This window comes from Salmo salar, chromosome ssa09 (assembly GCF_905237065.1).
Source record: "Salmo salar chromosome ssa09, Ssal_v3.1, whole genome shotgun sequence".
Lineage (NCBI taxonomy): Eukaryota > Metazoa > Chordata > Actinopteri > Salmoniformes > Salmonidae > Salmo > Salmo salar.
The window spans coordinates 119,498,952-119,518,787 of NC_059450.1; the positions used below are offsets into that span (position 1 = coordinate 119,498,952).

General features: G+C 43.7%; 3 protein-coding genes across 7 annotated transcripts in view; all 3 read left to right on the forward strand.

The window, feature by feature from the left end:
- Positions 1–9,676, forward strand: part of LOC106612655 (unconventional myosin-Ic) — a 59,072-nt gene extending 49,396 nt beyond the window's left edge. For 2 of the 4 annotated variants that reach the window (XM_045724414.1, XM_014214043.2), the window contains exons 17-32: positions 1–55; positions 738–843; positions 1,884–2,001; positions 2,244–2,357; positions 2,660–2,736; positions 2,872–2,940; positions 3,264–3,348; positions 3,649–3,808; positions 4,728–4,811; positions 4,978–5,071; positions 5,152–5,207; positions 5,533–5,668; positions 5,899–5,969; positions 6,221–6,318; positions 6,730–6,829; positions 7,154–9,676. The exon at positions 1–55 is cut by the window's left edge and continues 26 nt beyond it. In XM_045724414.1, coding sequence (XP_045580370.1) covers positions 1–55; positions 738–843; positions 1,884–2,001; positions 2,244–2,357; positions 2,660–2,736; positions 2,872–2,940; positions 3,264–3,348; positions 3,649–3,808; positions 4,728–4,811; positions 4,978–5,071; positions 5,152–5,207; positions 5,533–5,668; positions 5,899–5,969; positions 6,221–6,318; positions 6,730–6,829; positions 7,154–7,180 — 1,450 coding nt within the window. In that variant the 3' untranslated portion in view covers positions 7,181–9,676. Of the gene's footprint in view, positions 56–737; positions 844–1,883; positions 2,002–2,243; positions 2,358–2,659; positions 2,737–2,871; positions 2,941–3,263; positions 3,349–3,648; positions 3,809–4,727; positions 4,812–4,977; positions 5,072–5,151; positions 5,208–5,532; positions 5,669–5,898; positions 5,970–6,220; positions 6,319–6,729; positions 6,888–7,153 lie in introns of all 4 variants that reach the window. The other 2 variants (XM_014214041.2, XM_014214045.2) reach the window with 1 other exon arrangement.
- Positions 9,677–9,730: 54 nt separating this feature from the next.
- On the forward strand, positions 9,731–17,698 carry LOC106612656 (NLR family CARD domain-containing protein 3). The gene is made up of 9 exons (XM_014214046.2): positions 9,731–10,099; positions 10,501–12,134; positions 12,228–12,815; positions 12,977–13,423; positions 13,574–13,660; positions 13,837–13,920; positions 14,025–14,108; positions 14,372–14,455; positions 17,049–17,698. Exons 2-9 carry the CDS (start codon positions 10,717–10,719, stop codon positions 17,140–17,142), a joined length of 2,886 nt encoding a protein of 961 aa, XP_014069521.1. The 5' UTR covers positions 9,731–10,099; positions 10,501–10,716; the 3' UTR covers positions 17,143–17,698.
- The window catches only part of LOC106612657 (large neutral amino acids transporter small subunit 4), a 32,271-nt gene continuing 29,854 nt past the window's right edge, over positions 17,420–19,836 (forward strand). For both annotated transcript variants that reach the window (XM_014214047.2, XM_014214048.2), the window contains exon 1: positions 17,420–18,440. In XM_014214047.2, the coding sequence (XP_014069522.1) occupies positions 18,348–18,440 (93 nt within the window). In that variant the 5' untranslated portion in view covers positions 17,420–18,347. The remainder of the gene's footprint in view (positions 18,441–19,836) is intronic.

Genomic DNA, 19,836 nt, shown 5'->3' on the forward strand with positions numbered 1-19,836 from the left:
TCTGACCCAGTGCTTTGACCGGGCGGAGCTGAAGGACAGCAAGAGACCTGAGACGGTGAGAACAGCCAATTACCCTGTAGTACCACTCAGAGGGCAAAGGTCATAGGTACGCCCATGGGCATGCACCAATACATGCATGTCTGCAATGTACCCCAAAGCATACGCTGATTCACAATTGGAGACTATATATATATCATATATATATATATATATATATATATATATATATATATATTGTATATACATATATACATGTCCTGTCTCATACACACTTATAAACAGCCACTTGTTTATATTCTGTGGATCTTCCTCCCTCCACACTGAAGGGTAGAGTGAGTGACAGGGGAATCTCTGCTCCCCGCTCACACACTCAGGAATGCCCTGACACTTGGTTGCCCTCCACACGCACACACACGCACAGTGGAAGCCCATTGGTCGAGGGTGCGTGGGTCGCTGGTTGTCGAGTCCGTTGACTGATTGTGTGCATTGTTGACTGAGACGCTCTATCGCTCTCTCTCTCCGTCCCTACCCCCAACCCCGTCCCTACCCCCAACCCTGTCACTGCTCCCAACCCTGTCACTTCACACTGGGACCTGTGCTCTGTCCCGTCTCGGCCTCAGTCCAGCCAGCAGCCGTCCTTTCTTCTCCTCTCCTCTTTTTGCTCCTCTCCTCTCTACATCCCTCGCTCGGTGCTCACTCTTTCTCTCTTGTTCTTTTGTTTCTGTCTCTGCCTCCAGGCAGCGACCCAGTTCAAGACCAGCCTGGCGAAGTTAATGGAGATCCTGATGTCCAAGGAGCCGTCGTACGTGCGCTGCATCAAGCCCAACGATGCCAAGCAAGCAGGTAGGAAGGAAGCCGATGCATTGCCCGTACTGTGCTGTCAACAGGGTTGTATTCATTAGGGCACATCGCAGCAAAATCTTTCAAAACGTTCAATGGAAAACTAAAATGAGCTTTTCTGATTTGGTCATGGTAGTCCCTCCTTGTTCCAGTACATTTGCTTCCGTTTGGTGCCTAATGAATATAGTGTTTCACCTATATGCATTTAGCAGTGGCGCACCGCTGCATGAATACATGTTTATTTATTTTGGGGGATGGTAAAACTCTTTCAGTGTAAACTTAAATGACTAAAACCAGATATAAAATATGTCTTAATATATGTTTAAATAAGATCATCTCTGAGAACTAACAGTCACCAAAATAAAAACGAGACAGAATAAAACATTTAAAAAATGGCATGGCTTGGGGCCCTCATTTGATTTTGTTATGTTTAAGTAATTCCGATCGCATAAGAACACGGCATAAGCCATTGCAGGAAATTAGCTTTGAAACTGCAATTTTTCTCTCAGCCCCATGACAAAATATGCAGAATTGCCGGGAAACTAACTTTAAAACTGTGAAATGGTCTCTCAGCCATTAACTATGCCATCTGCTATCACACTTACTTACTTTTCTGTGCCAGTTCAATATCATTCTTTAAAATAATATCTTGTATCTACCATTCTTAAATCTGACCTTGCGTTTTGATTGTTTTCCGTGACATCAATGGCAGCACTGTACTTCACACTGCGTTGCTCAGTATATCGAGCTGGCCTTTGTCAATAGATGGCTTTCTGTGTCTGATACTGTTGCTCTTTCTCTCCTCACTCCTACCCTCCTTATTGTCTATTGTCTGCTTTTCTGGGACTAAGTTGGATCGATTGTTTTTATATGTTTTGTTTGAGTAAGCATCACGCGTTACTGCTAACAACTGTAACAACAAACATTCAACAAAAGCAAAAATGTAAATGTAAATAACAATGTATTGCATTCTCACCAGTTATGTACTACTGTAACTCAGGCTAATGTGCTTTCTCTCCCTCTCACCTCTATCTCTCTCTCAGGACGGTTCGACGAGGTTCTCATCAGGCATCAGGTGAAGTACCTGGGTCTGATGGAGAACCTCCGCGTGAGGAGAGCTGGCTTTGCCTACCGCCGCCACTATGAGACCTTCCTCCAGAGGTGACTATGGCTCGGTGCTAGTCCTGCCCGGCTCGGCGCCAGTCGTGCCTCTATCATGCTTGAATGTAGTTCACTGGCATTATAGGTTCATTCAATGGCAGATTAAATAATTATGCTAGCAAATTAATACACCTGTAAGTGATTGACTAATCTCCACAACTATTCAAAGTTAGTGATATAACCTAAATGTAATATTTTGCATATAATATACCAGTGTGTGTTGTTTTGTCTGTCCCTGGCAGGTATAAGTCCCTGTGCCCGGAGACCTGGCCTAGCTGGCAGGGCAAGCTGGCAGACGGAGTCTCCACACTGGTCAAACACCTGGGTTACAAACCTGAGGAGTACAAACTGGGCAGGTGAGGCCCTTATCCAGTGAAAACAATCATGACGGTACACACACACACACGAGCGCATGCTAATTCTAGTGACATGCATGTATCTCCCATTAGTTTATCTACATCCCATCTCCCTAACGAGTTCAGTGTCCACTTTGTGTTGATTTAATCCTGTAACTCTGCCTCCTCTCAGGGAAAAGCAAAAGTCCATTATCTCGTCAGGGCTGAACTAAATCCTCCCCAGTGCTGAACAGGCTCTGAATGCCCCTGTGTGTTGTATAAAGGCACACTTCCAGCTTAGTGGCTCTCCGTTTGCTTTACAGATCCAAAATCTTCATCCGTTTTCCAAAGACCCTGTTCGCCACAGAGGACGCGCTGGAAACGAGGAAACACAGCCTCGGTGAGAGAGTCACGTGGTCTTAGTTGACAGCCATCACCTGCTGTCTGGTGACTGTAGTCTCTCCTCTAAAATACAGTAAGTAGAGTATCCGAACCCTCTGAACATCTCTCTCTCTCTCTCTCTCTCTCTCTTCAGCCAGCAAACTGCAGTCATCCTGGAAGGGCTACAACCAGAAGACCAAATACCGCAAACTCAGATCATCAGGTAGGAGGGCTACCCTTAACCTCTACGTCCGTGTCAGCAAGCGTTTAGCTCTTCTATAGGCACTGTGCATGTCTATTCGATTACTCTTGTCTTGTTCAGTTGGATGTTGTACTAAGTGCCTCAGAGTAGGAGTGCAGGCTTCGGATCAGTTTTTATCACACTGAATAAGATTGCACGGACAGAAGGGACCTTATCCTAGATCAGCACTGCTACTCTGAGACGTTTGATACAGACGGGCCCAGGTCTTGATTCTCTCGTCGCTGGATCTCAATGAACTCGGGTTAAATAATAAGTCGACTCATAAATTGTGTGTCCCTCTCCAGCGGTGGTGGTCCAGGCGTGGTGGAGGGGCATCCTGGCCTGTAGGAGGGCACAGCGCAGAAGGCAGGCCGCCAACACCATCCGCAGGTGGGTCTCTTCTGGGCACGAGTTTAACTTAACTAGGAGGGTGAAAGACAGTTGATAAATATCCATTAGCTTGTGACGCTGCTCTCGGCTCAATGGGCTCCCTTGGATTAGTCACACGAGTTCTACTCATATGGAGAAACCTGTGGGAAGTATTTACCCAGACGACATCTGCACGTGTTTTGGGCCACTGTGATGTTGGCGGTGTTGTGTTGATGTGTAGAAGTTCTTATCAATTTGTTGATGAACGTGTGCAGGAGTGTTTACAAAGCTCTCTGTCTCTCTCTGCCTGTGTCTTCTCAGGTTCATCAAGGGCTTCATCTACCGCCATAATGAGCGTTGTCCTGAGAATGAGTACTTCCTGGATTATGTGCGCTACTCCTTCCTGATGAAGCTGCGCAGGAACCTCCCCAAGTCAGTCCTGGACAAGAGCTGGCCCACGCCGCCGACCGCCCTCATCGAGGTAACGCAACATTACGCGAGACACAGAACTAGTCAGTAAACAGTCTCAATCACATTTAAACTGTACTATGATGTTGGTCAGGGTTCCCAGACTTTTTCACGTCCAGCGTTGGGGGACATAGAACACCCACCACGTTTGTTTCTCTGGGCACAAGCACTGTTCGTGACACAAGCTGTTTCTCTCTGCCCTCTCGTTGGCAGAGAGAACGTTTTGCAGGTTTAATGCTTATTTCCATCAATTCTACACATTTTGTCATGAGGTGCAGAGAACATGTTGCAGTTTTAAAGCAAATTTTCTTGCAATTCCATACATTTTGCCATGTCTAATGTGTATTCATGTGATATTTGAGTGACTCAAATATTCCAACAAAATCTACGGGCTAAAAAACCGAAGGAAAAAACGTTAGCTGACATGGGCTAGTTGATCTGGACATTTCTGACAAGTTATAAATAGCTCTATAAGGTATACAATGACTGACATGACGAGAGGGAAACTGATGATGCACTTACCCTAATTTGAAATGGCACCTTGTGCATCCTACTATTACAAGTTGAAAGCTAGACTGAGTTCCTGTAAATAGTTTATTTATTTATTTATTTATTTATATACATGCATACATACATACATACATACATACATACATACATACATACATACATACATACATACAGTATCAGTCAGAAGTTTGGACACACCTACTCATTCCAGGGTTTTTCTTTATTTTTACTATTTTCTACATTGTAGAATAATAGTGAAGACATCAACACTATGAAAGAACACATCTGGAATCATGTAGTAACATTTTGGAACAGTTGATGTAGGCTATATTGAAATAGTTCTGTCTGAATCGAGGCATTTGTCTTGATGACATGTTTGACTTGTTAAAATGGTACGTGACAAGTCATTCTCCGTCCAATAGGCGTCGGAACAGCTACGTAAACTGCACATGCAGAACATGGTGTGGGGCTACTGCAAGAGGATCAACCCCGAGTGGAAACACCAGGTATATAGCGTATTATAGAGTACAGTAGTACAGTTTGTATGTCTTACAAATGAATGTCTATTCGTAGCTCTTCACCAATACGAGTTCAGAACTTCCAATGTTGGTCTTCTACTTCACCAATATAACTTCTCTCCAAACTGTTTGTCCATTCTCTCTGTCAATGAAGTTGGAGCAGAAAATGGTGGCCAGTGAGATCTTCAAAAACAAGAAGGACAACTACCCCCAAAGTGTCCCGAAGCTCTTTATGGGCACAAGACTCAGTAAGTGCCTTGATAAACACGCATGCATTCATGTATATATACACACACCTAACATTCTTCCTGTGCCTCTCTTTCCTCAGATGGAGAGGAGATTAACCCCAAGGTGTTGCAGTCACTTGGCAGTGAGAAGATGAAGGTCAGTACAGTACTAGAGTGTTAATATGCCCATTCGATTCTCTACTTTGGATGTATGTAGGGTTGTGTACTTGTCTTAATATATACTCAGTACAGTATATTGACGTGTTACTGATTCTTAACTCTGATGGTGTCTGTGGCATGGCTGTTCCAGCCTAGTGGTTAATGCTGCTCACTACAGCTCAAACGTTTTAAACCAGCCCAATGCCTTTGTGACACACCCTCTATCTTTCCCACGGTCTCTCCTCTTGTCCAATGAAATACAAAATCTTTAAAGATATATGAATCCCCCCACCCACCAATAATGTCCCCCTCTCACTCCTCAGTATGCAGTCCCAGTGACCAAGTACGACAGGAAGGGCTACAAGGCGCGACCAAGGCAGCTGCTGCTCACCTCCAACTGTGCCGTCATCGTGGAGGAGGCCAAGCTCAAGCAGCGCATCGACTACGCCGCTCTCAAAGGTCAGCGGTCACATGGTTCGGGGGGGGAGGATGGGTTGGGGTCAAATGCCGTTTCAATTGAAATTTCTGTTTACTTCCTAAATGGATTGAATGGAAATGGAATTGACCCATGCCCCGGGTTATTGTTGTCTGGGGTCCTTACAGAGGCCACGCTGAATTGGTCTGAGTGATGCTCATAGTTCTCCCAATGACCATTTCTCTCCCCTGTCTGTCTGTCTGTCCGGCCTCAGGTATCTCAGTCAGCTCTCTCAGTGATGGTGTTTTCGTACTGCACGTGCCCACTGAAGACAAAAAACAGAAGGTGAGGCTGACCTCAGCGCTGTCTTACAGTCATAACATGGTCCTAACCCCATGTCCATAACCCCATGACACACTGGTTATTACGCACTTAACCGATGCCTCTGTTAGGTGTAGCAGTGAAGTAGCCTGATCCCAGGTCAGTTTGTGCTGTCTTGCCAACACCTATTGTCATTGTCACGCCAAACGCGAACAGATCTGGGACGGGCTAGTAGTGAAAGATGTAACTCCTCTCTGGTCTCCTCTGGTCTGTAGGGAGATGTGGTGCTTCAGAGTGACCACATCATCGAGACCCTGACCAAAGTGGCCATCTGTGCCGACAAGGTCAACAGCATCAACATCAACCAGGGAAGGTGAGTTGTTGCACTGAAACAGGCCGCGGTCGGATACTGGATTTGATGGTGTGTCATTCTGTTTGTGGTGTAGTTATCACTTTATTTGGATAGTCTATTTGTAGATACTGAGACCCGGAACTAGATAAGCCATGTACTGTGTTATTCAGTGGCATGTCAGCGTTCATTGAAAAACAGGTGTACGTTTCTGACATTTACTGGTCAGATTGTATTAATATAAATATAAACTATGCACAATCGACATTCTGGGATTAAATTGCTTGCATGGAATTCTACCACCAGCTGACAGGACTTGAATTCATAGACCCCAGCGATACATCACCATCTGCAATCAGATTAGTTTCATTTGTTAGAAAAATAGATATATTTTGACTGTAAATGAACTGCACCTCATCTCTCTCTCTCCCCCAGTATAACTTTCACGGTGGGCCAAGGTAAAGAAGGGATCATAGACTTCACCTCTGGCTCTGAGCTGCTGGTTGCCAAGGCGAAGAATGGCCACCTCTCAGTGGTGAGTCGGAATAACGGAGGGATATAAAGCATCAGTCCTCCCCTACAGGACTAATACAGTAGGTTGGAACATCAATACTGCATGATTGGAGTCAGAGTTGATTGATTATTGGAGTCCTGCACTAGTATTTATATAAGCTAACTGTACTTTACTTTTTAAGCTGGTTGTTGTTGTGTGACGTACAGGACATGATTGTTTTGTTAACGCCCCCTGTAAAACTGTACATTGATTTTCGTTGTAGGTGTATCTCAGGTAGAGACCATTTGTTCTGCATGTTTACATTGTAAAGATAACTTATTTGTAATGGTTACCTCTGTATTTCAGACTGCCCCTCGACTGAACTCAAGATGATAGCCATGACTGATCATCTGACCACGGCAAGGAAGTCCTTCCTGGAATACGCTCCTATTCACCAATCACAACCGCAGGCCATTCTCTGCCTAAGCCAATCAAATGCCAGCTCTCGCTACAGGAACGGCATGTGCTTCCCATTAAGAAAAAGTCAAGCGATTTAATTAATTGATATTTATGTTTATATATTTTGGAGATTAATACTTATTTGAATATTACGATTTTATATATGAAGCCAAGGAATAACAATGTTTTGGTGCATTTTTCCTGCACTACTTATCCTTCATTTGGGAACATGAACAAGCAGTCAATAAGGGTGTATCGGGTCTCCTTTGCTTTTTCTTTCCGTCATTCTTTTTTCACATTATTTTCTCTGTTCAGCAATGTAGACTTTTTGCACCCTCTCATACTACTCTAACTGTTTGGGGGCAGAGGCTGTTGTTAAAGTGGAAATGCTGTACATGGCTGATGGTATGTACGCTAGGTTTGTTATAAGCTATCGAGGAGCAGGGAGTTTGGTAGAGAAGGTCATAAGGAAGAGTTATTTTTTTCAAACTTGTCGACTCGGAAACAATACTCTGAAGGTTTTCTATCCGACGGGATATTAACAGAAAAGTCATGTGCATGTGTGACCTTTGACCCAGAGCATACTGGCCAGAATGTAGAGTACGTTTGGTCTGTGTAATGCCATAGATCTCTAAATCATTGTTTGATGTAAATATCATGGAGGAGCCCAAATGAAAGCGTAAACCAAAGCATTTTGGTGAGGAGGAATTTCGTTTTAGAATTGATTAATAATGGAAACGCCATAATGTATGGTCTTTACAGTGTATAACAGAGATACAGGAAAAAGGTCAAAAAGGCAAGAGAAAGAAAATGGGGTAAAGAATAGAAAACCGTTTTGTCTTTGCGTTTCTCTTGTTTTCCACCGAACAATTGTGCCTTTCTCCTTTACTAAGTTATTGTTAATGGATTATTTATGTTGATACACCCATTAAACAATGACACTTTGGGGATGACCTTGATTCCACTGTTGTTAGAGCCAGATGTCTCGTATACCCTCAGGATGGCCTGGAAGAAGACGATTCAGAGAGAAAGACGCATGCATACTGTACACACACTTCACTCCAAGTTAGACCTCTAGAGTTGAAGCTTTTTGGAAACACACTATTATCCATTTGCTTTCCTTTTGTGTCACGTCGCCATACTCTGGATAAGTGTGCTCTGGGTAAGTGTAGCAGCTCTCATCGGGCTATAGTAGTAGTCAGGACAATGTTCACTGCTTCTTTTAACACATTTTATCATTACTTTCCTGACAACATTTTTGTGCTATCCTTGTGACGGGGACGATAGTACAGATGAATGCACTAAATATTGATATAGAATCTATCCACGGTGTTACGCTACAATACAGCCTCAATGTTTCTGGCGTATTGACAACATACAGCCCAGCCCTCTCAACATGCTTTTAAAGTTTTGATTGGCACTTCTGAACACAGGTCTGCAAGAGAGATGAGGCCCCCATGCACTGCAGTAAATGCAATCGAGACACTTCCTGGTGTTTTAATACCTACGTCATAGGATATGCATCATAGCCACGGGTGTTCGTCACAGAAAGCACATGGATCAACGGTAACATCCTCAGGAACACTTAGCAATCTTTGTAACAAACCACAGGTGTGTTGGTATAACCCACGTGACACTACAGTTCATAGATTTGAGTTTTAATCTACACAACCTCTCCCCAGCAGACTTTCTGAGCTACGTTTCACTCTTCACGTTTCTGTGCTGCTTCTTCCTTGCTTTGCCTCTTGAGTGCCCCCCCCGCCCCATCCTCCTCCCTCTATGACCAAGCCTCTGAGCTGTGTACAGCTGACAACCCAGCGAAAGAACGGTATGACAGGTGCAATATGCCTAATTTAAGGTGTGCTACTGCACTGACGCTAGCCAAAGACGCAATAGTAGATGTGATGTCTGTTAATTGTCTGTTGTATGATTATATGTCAATTAATGTGTTATTATTTTCCTGGTGGAAGATGTGTGCTTGGTTAGTCTGGTCCCAGATCGGTCTGTGCTGTCTTGCCAATGCCAGACAGTGCAAACAGATCTGGGACCAGGCTATTGTGTTCTGTGCTCTAATAAGAGATTTGAGCCAAGTGAGGATTTGTAAGTGTAACATTCATTTTGACTTGTTCAAAAACTGTGTGTTGCTAATGTGCCTTGAGTTGAATAGAAATACAACCAATTTGGTATGGAATTCTGTGACAAATACCTCCTTGACGATGTCACTTCTTCCAGAGTAAAAACTATATATACCAAAAGATCTGATTCCTCCTTTTTAAAATGTCATAGAAGCTTCTCTATAAAGCCTGTCTCAAACCAAATTCTATGTTTAATCATTTACAATACACAAGTTATCAGTCCTGAGTTTCTGTATGCACCATCATGTAGAATTAGACCAACACAATAAAATGTAAAAATAAACTTTAAATTATATTATTCTGTCTGGGTCCTTCATTACAAATGTACTTCCTTGATAATTTGATGCATTTTAACAGTGAAACTAGATTATGCAAGTAAAGTTATGTTTACTCTGAATTATACATCTTTATAGACCCAAGCCAGATCAGCTAAAACCTACCATCTTGCAACATGTTGAAATGATGTTTTGATCTCAAGGGACTGTTCGAAGTGACGCAATCCTCTGCTGTGATGAGGAACTTGACATTATCTCTAGTCTTGAGTTTGAATAGTCTCTCTGCTCTACAAGTGTATAAAACCAACACACCAGGCTTTATTAATAGTTTTGAACTGTTATTTAAAAACATGGCATCAATGTTCACTTATATCTAGTCTAGTCTAGCCAATATCAGTGGTTCATCATTCGGAAAAGTTAAGTTAGTTTATCTTTCAAAAGTGGTAAGTTTCTTTTTAGTAACCATTCTACCTTTTGTGTTCTGACTTTTTTTTTGACATTTGACACTGATGCCATAACTTTTATTGTAATAATCATATTATAACATGTGTAATAAGTTATATTGTAATCTTAGTGGCAACAGGTTATTATGAAATCTTGCAAACTCAGCGGATTAAAGTCTGTTTTGGGAAGTCCGATATTACACCATTAAAAATAAATGTATAATTATTTTCTATTTATGTTGACTTAATTACAATTCAATAACATACAATAAAATGTATAGTTGACAAGTTTGTTTTATAGCCTAAGCTACACAATATTATGCCATATGATTGTTTTTAGGCCTATATCAGGTTTTGAAGTCATAATAATTAAATGTATTAATGATATTTCCTGTTTTTAGCCATGGCTGAAATGACAACTGCGACTGCGTGGATCTGTATTGTTCCATTTTATGCTGTGAACAATGCCTCAATTTACACAAAGGAATGCGGAAGAACCACTTCCATATTCAAACCACTTCTCTTGTGAGTCTTGTATGTTGGTGAATAAGCGGGCAATAGACAAGTATATTCTGTTAAACCAGTCACCGCAAGAGTGAGTCTCCCCAGTCCCCATAATGGCAGTGGGGCCACGCAGTATAGAACTACAGGAGCGTCGTGTGCAACTAGTAGAGAGCTGGAGCCAAAATGTCACCCACCTCCAGGAGCTTCTTTACCAGGTAGGGGCTCTTACTGAGGAGGACCTCAGCTTGGTGAGAGGGGGAGGTCGCCCGGGGGAGAGGGACTGCATGAGGACTCTGCTGGATGTGCTTCATGGGCGTGGAGAGGAAGCCTGTCGAGCATTCTTTCATGTACTACAGTCACAGAGAGCCAACACAGAGTCAGAGTCTATGCTAGCTGCTATCCCACCTGAGGGCTCTGGAACCAGCAGCAGTGGCTCTGGTCCAACCAACATGCAGGAGCACTTAAGGAAACACAAGGACATATTAGGCAGGCAGCACAGTCCCGTTGGTTACCTTAGTATCAGGACTAGTTGCTGTAGTAGCTCAGAGAGTGTTGATGAGCCTGGTTCATTTACAGATATTACGTTGTCCAGGTGCGTGGGCTACTCTGTTCCCCTGCAGTACCACCAGCATGAGGCAGCCATGGTGTGTGATGCCTTCCGGAGCCAGGACCAGGTCTGTACCTTTCAAGATGTCTGCCAGAGTCTGCTGTCTGTTCCAGGAGACAACATGTCTCTGCTCTCGGGGGTGGCTGGCAGTGGGAAGACCACCGTGGTTATACGGCTGGTTTATGAGTGGGCCAGGGACTCTGACTCCCAGAAGATAGTCCTGTCCCTATCCTTCAGAGAGCTCAATCTGCTCAGTGAGCCTCAGAGCCTGCAGGAGCTTCTCCTGGTGCACTACAGCCACCTCAAACCTGTTCTGGCCCGGGTCGTTGACTCCCAACCCGGCCGGATCCTGCTCATCTTGGACGGGCTCGATGAATTCCGCTTCCCTCTGGACTTTGAACGGAGTCCCAAGTGCTCGGACCCGGAGCGGAGGCTGGGTATGGGGGAGATGGTGGTGAACCTGATCAAGGGTCACCTCCTCCCCGGTATCTCCATCCTGGTCACATCACGGCCCCACGCCGTCTCCAAGGTCCCTCCCCTGCTGGTGACCCAGCTATACAGCGTCCTGGGCTTCTCCACAGACCAACAGAGGCACTACTTTGAGCACAGCTGCAGCGCTCCCCTGGTGGCCTCTGACGTGTGGGGCTACGTTTCCTCTCACCAGCCCCTCCAGCTCATGTGTCGTATACCGGCCTTCTGCTGGATTGTCTCCACTGCCCTCCGTGACGGAGCCCCCTCCTGCTTTAGCCAAGTCACCACCACCACTCTGCCCAGTACAGCAAGGACAACGCCAGCAGGCTCCAGTGATACCACCAGCAACGACAACAGCACTGAAAAAGCCACTCCAACCCCTTCCACCTTCTCCTCCACTGTTCCTCCACTGTTCCTCCACTGTTCCTCAAACCAGTATGGAGAAAAAAAAATGTATGAAATGAATGAACTGTATTCACTACTGTAAGTCGCTCTGGATAACAGCGTCTGCTAAATGACTAAAATGTAAATGTAAAATGTTCCCAGGGTGATGTCAATGAGCTGCGATGTCAAGCACATCACCATCACAGAGATCTACTGCTGCTTCCTCAAGTCCATCCTGGTGTTCCACGGAGAGGGCCGCAGTCAGGAAGGCTGCAGCCCGCAGCGTCTCCAGGAGGCCCCGCGGGTCCTACAGGAGATGCGGCCCATGCTGAGAGACCTGGGAGCCATGGCCTTCCAGGGCCTACTGGAGCGGCACTTCCTCTTTGACCAGGCTGATCTGAGCTCTTTCTCCCTGGACTGCAGTGGGCTGACCAAGGCCTTCCTGGTGGAGATCCTCCAAGAGGACCGGGCCTCGCTCACCTACCAGAGGAGCTTCCACTTCCTCCACACTAGTGTACAGGAGTTCTTGGCTGCTCTGTACTACGTCCTGCAGGCCCTCTCCGGCTCAGACCCGTTCTCAGGGCTCAAGTCAGCCGTCGGTGTAGCCATGTTTCCAGTTGCCCTGCACAAAGTGTTAACCTCCACTGCTAATAAGCTGCTGAGGCCCAGACGGCTCCTGCGCAGATACATCAAGAAGGCTTTCTCCTGGGGTGGACACCATCAGTCTGGTCACATGGACCTCTTCTGCAGGTCAAATAACATGTGCATAAAAAAAACATGTACAAAAACATAGACAAAAGTAGTGTTGTGTTTTGTCATTCACTTCATCCTATATTAACATTCACAAAATGTCTCTGTTAACTTATTTTTCTCTCCATTAATTGTACATTATTTTGTATTTTTCTCCTTAGATTTGTATCTGGTCTATTGGTACCTCAAACCCGTGTCATCCTGGATGGATTATTCCGAGGCAGATCACAAATACTCCCATCTCTCTCCTCCTCCTCTCTATCCCTGCCCTCTACTTCTCCTCCTCCCACCCCTCCCTTTCTCCTGAGCCTGCTCCACTCCCAGCTCCGATGTGGCAGACTGAGTCCAGAGAGGCAGGTCAACGTGTGCCACTGCCTGTACGAGGCCCAGGACCCAGGCCTGGCGCAGCGTCTACAAGCCTGGCTGCAGGTCCTGGCCCAGCAACAGGTCCCAGACCAGTCTACCCCAGCCAAGAGAGACTGGAGCGAGCTGGCCTTCCTGCTGCAGCTGAACCCAGACCTGCAGGATCTGAATCTGGAGGCCCAGGGGCTGGACGCAGAGGGCCTGCACAGACTGTTGCCTGTACTCCCTCTCTTCAGCACCCTCAGGTGGGCTAAATCAGGTGTAACACCTTAAATCAGGCTTAATCCAAACACAAAAATTAAGTGATCTATATTTTTCTCCAAACAGTATTTGTTTCTTGATACATGAGAATGAAAACCATGTGTATTTATCTCCTGTATTCGTTCCTCATAAAGGCTAGGGCAGAATCCACTGGGTCCAGAGGGGGCAGTTGTGTTAGCCTGTGCCGTGCAGAGCCCAGACTGCCGTGTCGAGAGACTGTGGTGAGGACAGTATAAGGGCTAATTGAAGCAGAGAGAATAGTTGGATAGGATAACTGACATCACCACCTTGGAGGGACTACGTGCACAAATGTTTATTGTCTGTTGCAAAGCGGTTTAAAACGTTTTCCATGGCATGCCCTAATGAACACAACCCTGTGGAATTGTTCTGGTTCCAGGGTGGCGGAGACAGGACTGGGTTGTGAGGGACTCATGGTGCTTACAGAAGGACTGAAAGACAACCACACAGTGGTCGACCTCAGGTAACACAGGATATCAATGCTCTGATAGGCTACAGGTACTCAATAAAACTCATTATAAAGCAGTCTCTCACCAATCATTGTCTGCCATCTTTCCATGGTTTAAGGATGGCCATCAATCACATTGGCGATGTGGGAGCGGGCTATCTGGCGGATCTACTGCGGACCAATCATACACTTAAAGATGTCAGGTGAGGATGAGAAAGCACTGCGATCAAAGATATCATCCTTTGCGGTTAAAAACAGCCTAGTTACACATCTGTGGTCAAGTTCTCTCACATTCTCATGTCAGTTCACACTAGGTAATTACAAGAATAAGGCCTGGATTCAAACGATTGCAGATGTGCACTATCGCTGTACCTAGGTTATTAATCTGTCTTGGATTGATCCTCGACCATTGGCTTTTGGTCAAGTAAAACAATATTAGCAACAGACTTGTTTTTGTGTTCTTCAGGCTCCGTGACAACCAGATTACTGATAAGGGAGCAGAACTCCTCATGGAAGCACTGACTAAGAATACCACTCTGGAACATCTCTGGTGAGCAGTATACACACACACACTCTGTTATACCATGTTATACCATGCGGTCATCCCCCTCTTCAAAGGGGGTGACACTCTAGACCCAAACTGTTATAGACCTATATCCATCCTGCCCTGCCTCTCCAAAGTCTTCGAAAGCCAAGTTAATAAACAGATCACTGACCATTTCGAATCCCACCGTACCTTCTCCTCTGTGCAATCCGGTTTCCGAGCTGGTCACCGGTGCACCTCAGCCACGCTCAAGGTACTAAACGATATCATAACCGCCATCGATAAAAGACAGTACTGTGCAGCCGTCTTCATCGACCTGGCCAAGGCTTTCGACTCTGTCAATCACAGTATTCTAATCGGCAGACTCAACAGCCTTGGTTTCTCAAATGATTGCCTCGCCTGGTTCACCAACTTCTTCTCAGACAGAGTTCAGCGTGTCAAATCGGAGGGCCTGTTGTCCGGACCTCTGGCAGTCACTATGGGTGTAACACAGGGTTCAATTCTCGGGCCGACTCTTTTCTCTGTATACATCAACGATGTCGCTCTTGCTGCGGGTGATTCTCTGATCCACCTCTACGCAGACGACACCATTCTGTATACATCTGGCCCTTCTTTAGACACTGTGTTAACTAACCTCCAAACGAGCTTCAACGCCATACAACACTCCTTCCATGGCCTCCAACTGCTCTTAAACGCTAGTAAAACCAAATGCATGCTTTTCAACCGTTCGCTGCCCGCACCCACCCGCCCGACTAGCATCACTACTTTGACAGTTCTGACTTAGAATATGTGGACAACTACAAATACCTAGGTGTCTGGCTAGACTGTAAACTCTCCTTCCAGACTCATATTAAGCATCTCCAATCCAAAATTAAATCTAGAATCAGCTTCCTATTTTGCAACAAAGCCTCCTTCACTCACGCCGCCAAACATACCCTCGTAAAACTGACTATCCTACCGATCCTCGACTTCGGCGATGTCATTTACAAAATAGCTTCCAATACTCTACTCAGCAAATTGGATGCAGTCTATCACAGTGCCATCCGTTTTGTCACCAAAGCCCCTTATACCACCCATCACTGCGACCTGTATGCTCTAGTCGGCTGGCCCTCGCTACATATTCGTCGCCAGACCCACTGGCTCCAGGTCATCTATAAGTCTTTGCTAGGTAAAGCTCCACCTTATCTCAGCTCACTGGTCACCATAGCAACACCCACCCGTAGCATGCGCTCCAGCAGGTATATCTCACTGGTCATCCCCAAAGCCAACACCCCCTTTGGCTGCCTTTCCTTCCAGTTCTCTGCTGCCAGTGACTGGAACGAATTGCAAAAATTGCTGAAGCTGGTGACTTATATTTCCCTCACTAACTTTAAACATCAGCTATCTGAGCAGCTAACCGATCGCTGCAGCTGTACATAGCCCATCTGTAAATAGCCCACCCAATCTACCTACCTCATCCCCATATTGTTTTTATTTACTTTTCTGCTCTTTTGCACACCAGTATTTCTACTTACACATCATCATCTGCTCATATATCACTCCAGTGTTAATTTGCTAAATTGTAATTACTCCGCTATTATTGCCTATTTATTGCCTTACCTCCTTACGCCATTTGCACTGTATATAGACTTTCTTTTTTTTCTATTGTGTTATTGACTGTTGTCACGTCCTGACCATATACTTAGGTATTTTTGTATTATATTTGGTCAGGACGTGGCAGAGTTATGTTTGGTTATGGTATAGTGGGGTTGTGAGTGTTGGTTTAGGTTCTAGGTTAGGTTTCCTATGTGTAGGTTCGGTGCTGGACTCTCAATTGAAGGCAGGTGTGTTGAGTTGTCTTTGATTGGGAGTCCTATATTAGTAGGGTGTGTTTGTCTGTGTGTTTGTGGGTAATTGTATTTTGCACTGTGTTTCGTTTCACCTGTGAAACTGTCACCTTTCTCCTTTGCGTTTTTATTTTGTTTTGTCGTTTCCATCTATAATAAATATGATGTGGCACAGGCAACCCACTGCGTATTGGTCATCGAGTGATTTCGACATATCTTCCAATGAGGGAGAATACGAGGAACGTGACAACTGTACGCTTGTTTATTCCATGTGTAATTCTGTGTTGTTGTTTGTGTCACACTGCTTTGCTTTATCTTGGCCAGGTCGCAGTTGTAAATGAGAACTTGTTCTCAACTAGCTTACCTGGTTGAATAAAGGTAAAATAAAAATAAATATGCTCCAATTAATACATTTCTTATAAAACATTTGAATTCCAATCTGGAGGTATGCATTTAAAAAAATAAATGTTTTACCTTTATTTAACTAGGCAAGTCAGCTAAGAACAAATTCTTATTTTCAATGACGGCCTGCCCCTGCCTTGTTCAGGGGCAGAATGACAGATTTTTACCTTGTCTGATCGGGGATTCGATCTTGCAACCTTTCGGTTACTAGTCCAACACTCTAGGCTACCTGCCGCCCCAACTGTAACCTTAACATCTTTCATTTAGTTGACTTAGCATTGATACTGTTATCTGCTCAGTTTCCTTCTATTTGAACAAGACAATATTTCACATATGTTGATATTTCATTGCGACTTTGTCTCTTTGCTCAGGATGTTTGACAACAAGTTATCAAAGGAGGGAGTCAGGAAGCTGAAGGAGTTCGCCAGGAGCACGTCTCATCTGGACATCAAAGTGTGCATCTGATTTCATCTGCCTTTCCTGTTGCTGATGATAGACTCCAAGTACTTTATCATTGGTGGATGGTGTGGTTGTTTATAATTTGTGTGATATGGTACTTTTGCACATATACATGGTATGAAAGATGTTATTAGTATTTAATTCTTATTTTTGTTCAAACAACTAAGAGTTTATATTTGGTTGTCAGGTTGTAATAGGTCAATGAATGGAGCCATAGGTCAATGAAATCGTCTGCAATAGGTCTACACGTTTTTCCAATAGGTTGCATTCTTGTGTTGTCAGAAACGCCTCCAAGTAACGAGTTTAAACGTTTAAACAGCACTTCTATGTATGGCCAGCAGAGAGCAATAGACCTGCATACACATAACCTACTGGAAAGCTAGGGTTATAGTCTACTATGTGCAAATTAGATGATCATGGTCACTCTCTAACAAAGTTGGGCATTAATGGGTTAACAATAATTTGTTGGTTGCCAACAAAATTTCACTACATAGAATTAATATTGAAATGTATTAAGTTGAGGGTGACAAAATTAAATTGAGAGTATTTCTTTATTCTACCACAAGATGTCACCATCAATATAAACTTTTCTGCAGTGTTTTTGTTTGCATCCTTCCTAGTCTGGTCCATGGGGACATGGCATTATCCTTTGTTTCCCATTTCCATAGAAAAACGAAAATATGTCAAGTACCTGAATAATAAGGTCATTTTTGTGATGCCCAGGGACAATGCTACTATTACCACAAATCGAATTCTATATTTTGTCACCTGTGAAGGTAGAAACTCTTATCCCCTTTGTTATGCACTTTGGAAAAAGTTTGTCCGAAAATGCTTCCCATTTAACTCAACCATAAACAAGTTTGCTATTTTTGTTTTATCTATAAATAGACTAGGCAATGTACAAAACTCTACCTGTAATTGAAAATATAACAATGCGTGCAAGTCCTTATTTAAGTTGATATTATTTGCCATAACTCCCAGGTCAAATGTCAAAACATTAGCAGGCTGTTTTCACCAATTATTTATTTCATCATTTAAGCGCTCTCTGATTGGTTTGAGCTCTTCTCTAGCTCAGGGCCTGGCCAATGGAGACGCAGGCTTGTTTGTGCAGCTTTCGGTGCGAAAATAAAAGCAGGAATCTGCTTTGAAAAGAGAAATGTTGATGCAAAGAAACAAAAGATTGAGTCAAGTCTACAATCTACAGTATATATATGTTATTTGTTGTTTTGAGAAGAACAACGATAGATTTTAAGACAAAGACAGAGTCCAGTCAGTGGAGAGGCAGGCGACACTCAGACACTCAGGTATGGTGCCGCACTTTAGGGATGCGCTTCTGTTATTCTACGGGGAGGAATCTGTAAATTCTCTACTTTGCTTTTATAGAAAATTGATCACTGAAAAAATATATATCAGCTATGTTACACTGAGTGCAGAAATGCAATATAGTTTCTATTTTGTCATATCTTCGTATCTGAAATGATGTAGACTGATTATCCGAGACAAAACATGCAACAATGTTTCAATTGAAACTTCTCTTAAAATGACTGTGTATAGGCCTGTCAAGGAAAGTATGAGTCAATTATACTATGAATTTGATATTGTTACATGAGGTGTTTATTGTTGCTTGCAGTGCTGTTAGTTTTCAATATAGCAACTTTACTGTTACATATTGTCTTGTACACGTGATTTAAGAGGGTGATCATCCCAATTCGGTTTTTGTTTATGGCGCTTCGCATGAGTAGCCTATACACCGTTTGCAACGCTTTCACTGGTATCTCGAAATGTTTCAATTATTTTAGGGAAACAACAGCATGCAGTTGACTTTTTCACAGTGTCATCGTATCATGATTTTATTTTGCATTTCTACAGATTGAGTTTAAGAGTTTATATTTTTAATATCCATAGGGGTATTTGCTTTACAACGAAGTACAGCCATATAAGATAATACTGTCCTTACCTGTGTGTCCATTTATTCATATTTTTAGTAATAACATTAACATTGCGGGGAAATGTGCTGCATAATAATAGTGAAACCATAAAATGTCGTTGCTGCCAAAACAGCAGCAATAAAGGACATTGAGATTTGTGAAACTGCATGGAAGCTGTAGACTAATTGCAGTTTTGTTGCGAACAGTGAGGCTATTCCTATGCACTGCGTGCTGTGTTTTCGATACTGAACAGCTGATCTTCGTGCGAAATAGATGGGGTGTAGGAGCAGGAGGCGCATTCAGAGGGCTGATAGATTTCAGTCCAGCTCAGACCAGTTTATAGAGCTGCTCATTTCCCGCACCATGCTGTTATTGTTTAAGAACCTCACAAGGACACGGCGAATCAAAATATAGGCTTAATACACATTGTCAATAGTACTGAGGACCTGACCTTCACACATATCAATAAAATAACTAACTAACATATATAGGCTAATATGTAGTAAAAATAAAACGACTGTGAAATCACTAGAAAACGAATACCACCTCATAGACTAATATAGTGTGCAATGCGTGTCTAATGGTTAGTTGGCCAGGGGTCTGTTGTTCATCGCTGGGTCATACAATTATTTGGGAATGAATTTGACAAAATATGAATGTTTCAGGCTACATTTCGTGATACATGGGCTTAGTACGGGCAACGTATCCTCGTCATTATCTATTACGTTACACTATTAGCCCATAGGCAGGTTTTGATGTCGGGTGAAGATGG

Coding starts and splice junctions, on each gene's coding strand:
- LOC106612656 (XM_014214046.2), top strand. CDS start 10,717: ATGGCAGTGGGGCCACGCAGTATAGAACTACAGGAGCGTCGTGTGCAA. Junction 12,135..12,227: donor CAGTATGGAGAAAAAAAAAT/GTATGAAATGAA, acceptor AAATGTTCCCAG/GGTGATGTCAATGAGCTGCG. Junction 14,109..14,371: donor CATACACTTAAAGATGTCAG/GTGAGGATGAGA, acceptor TGTGTTCTTCAG/GCTCCGTGACAACCAGATTA.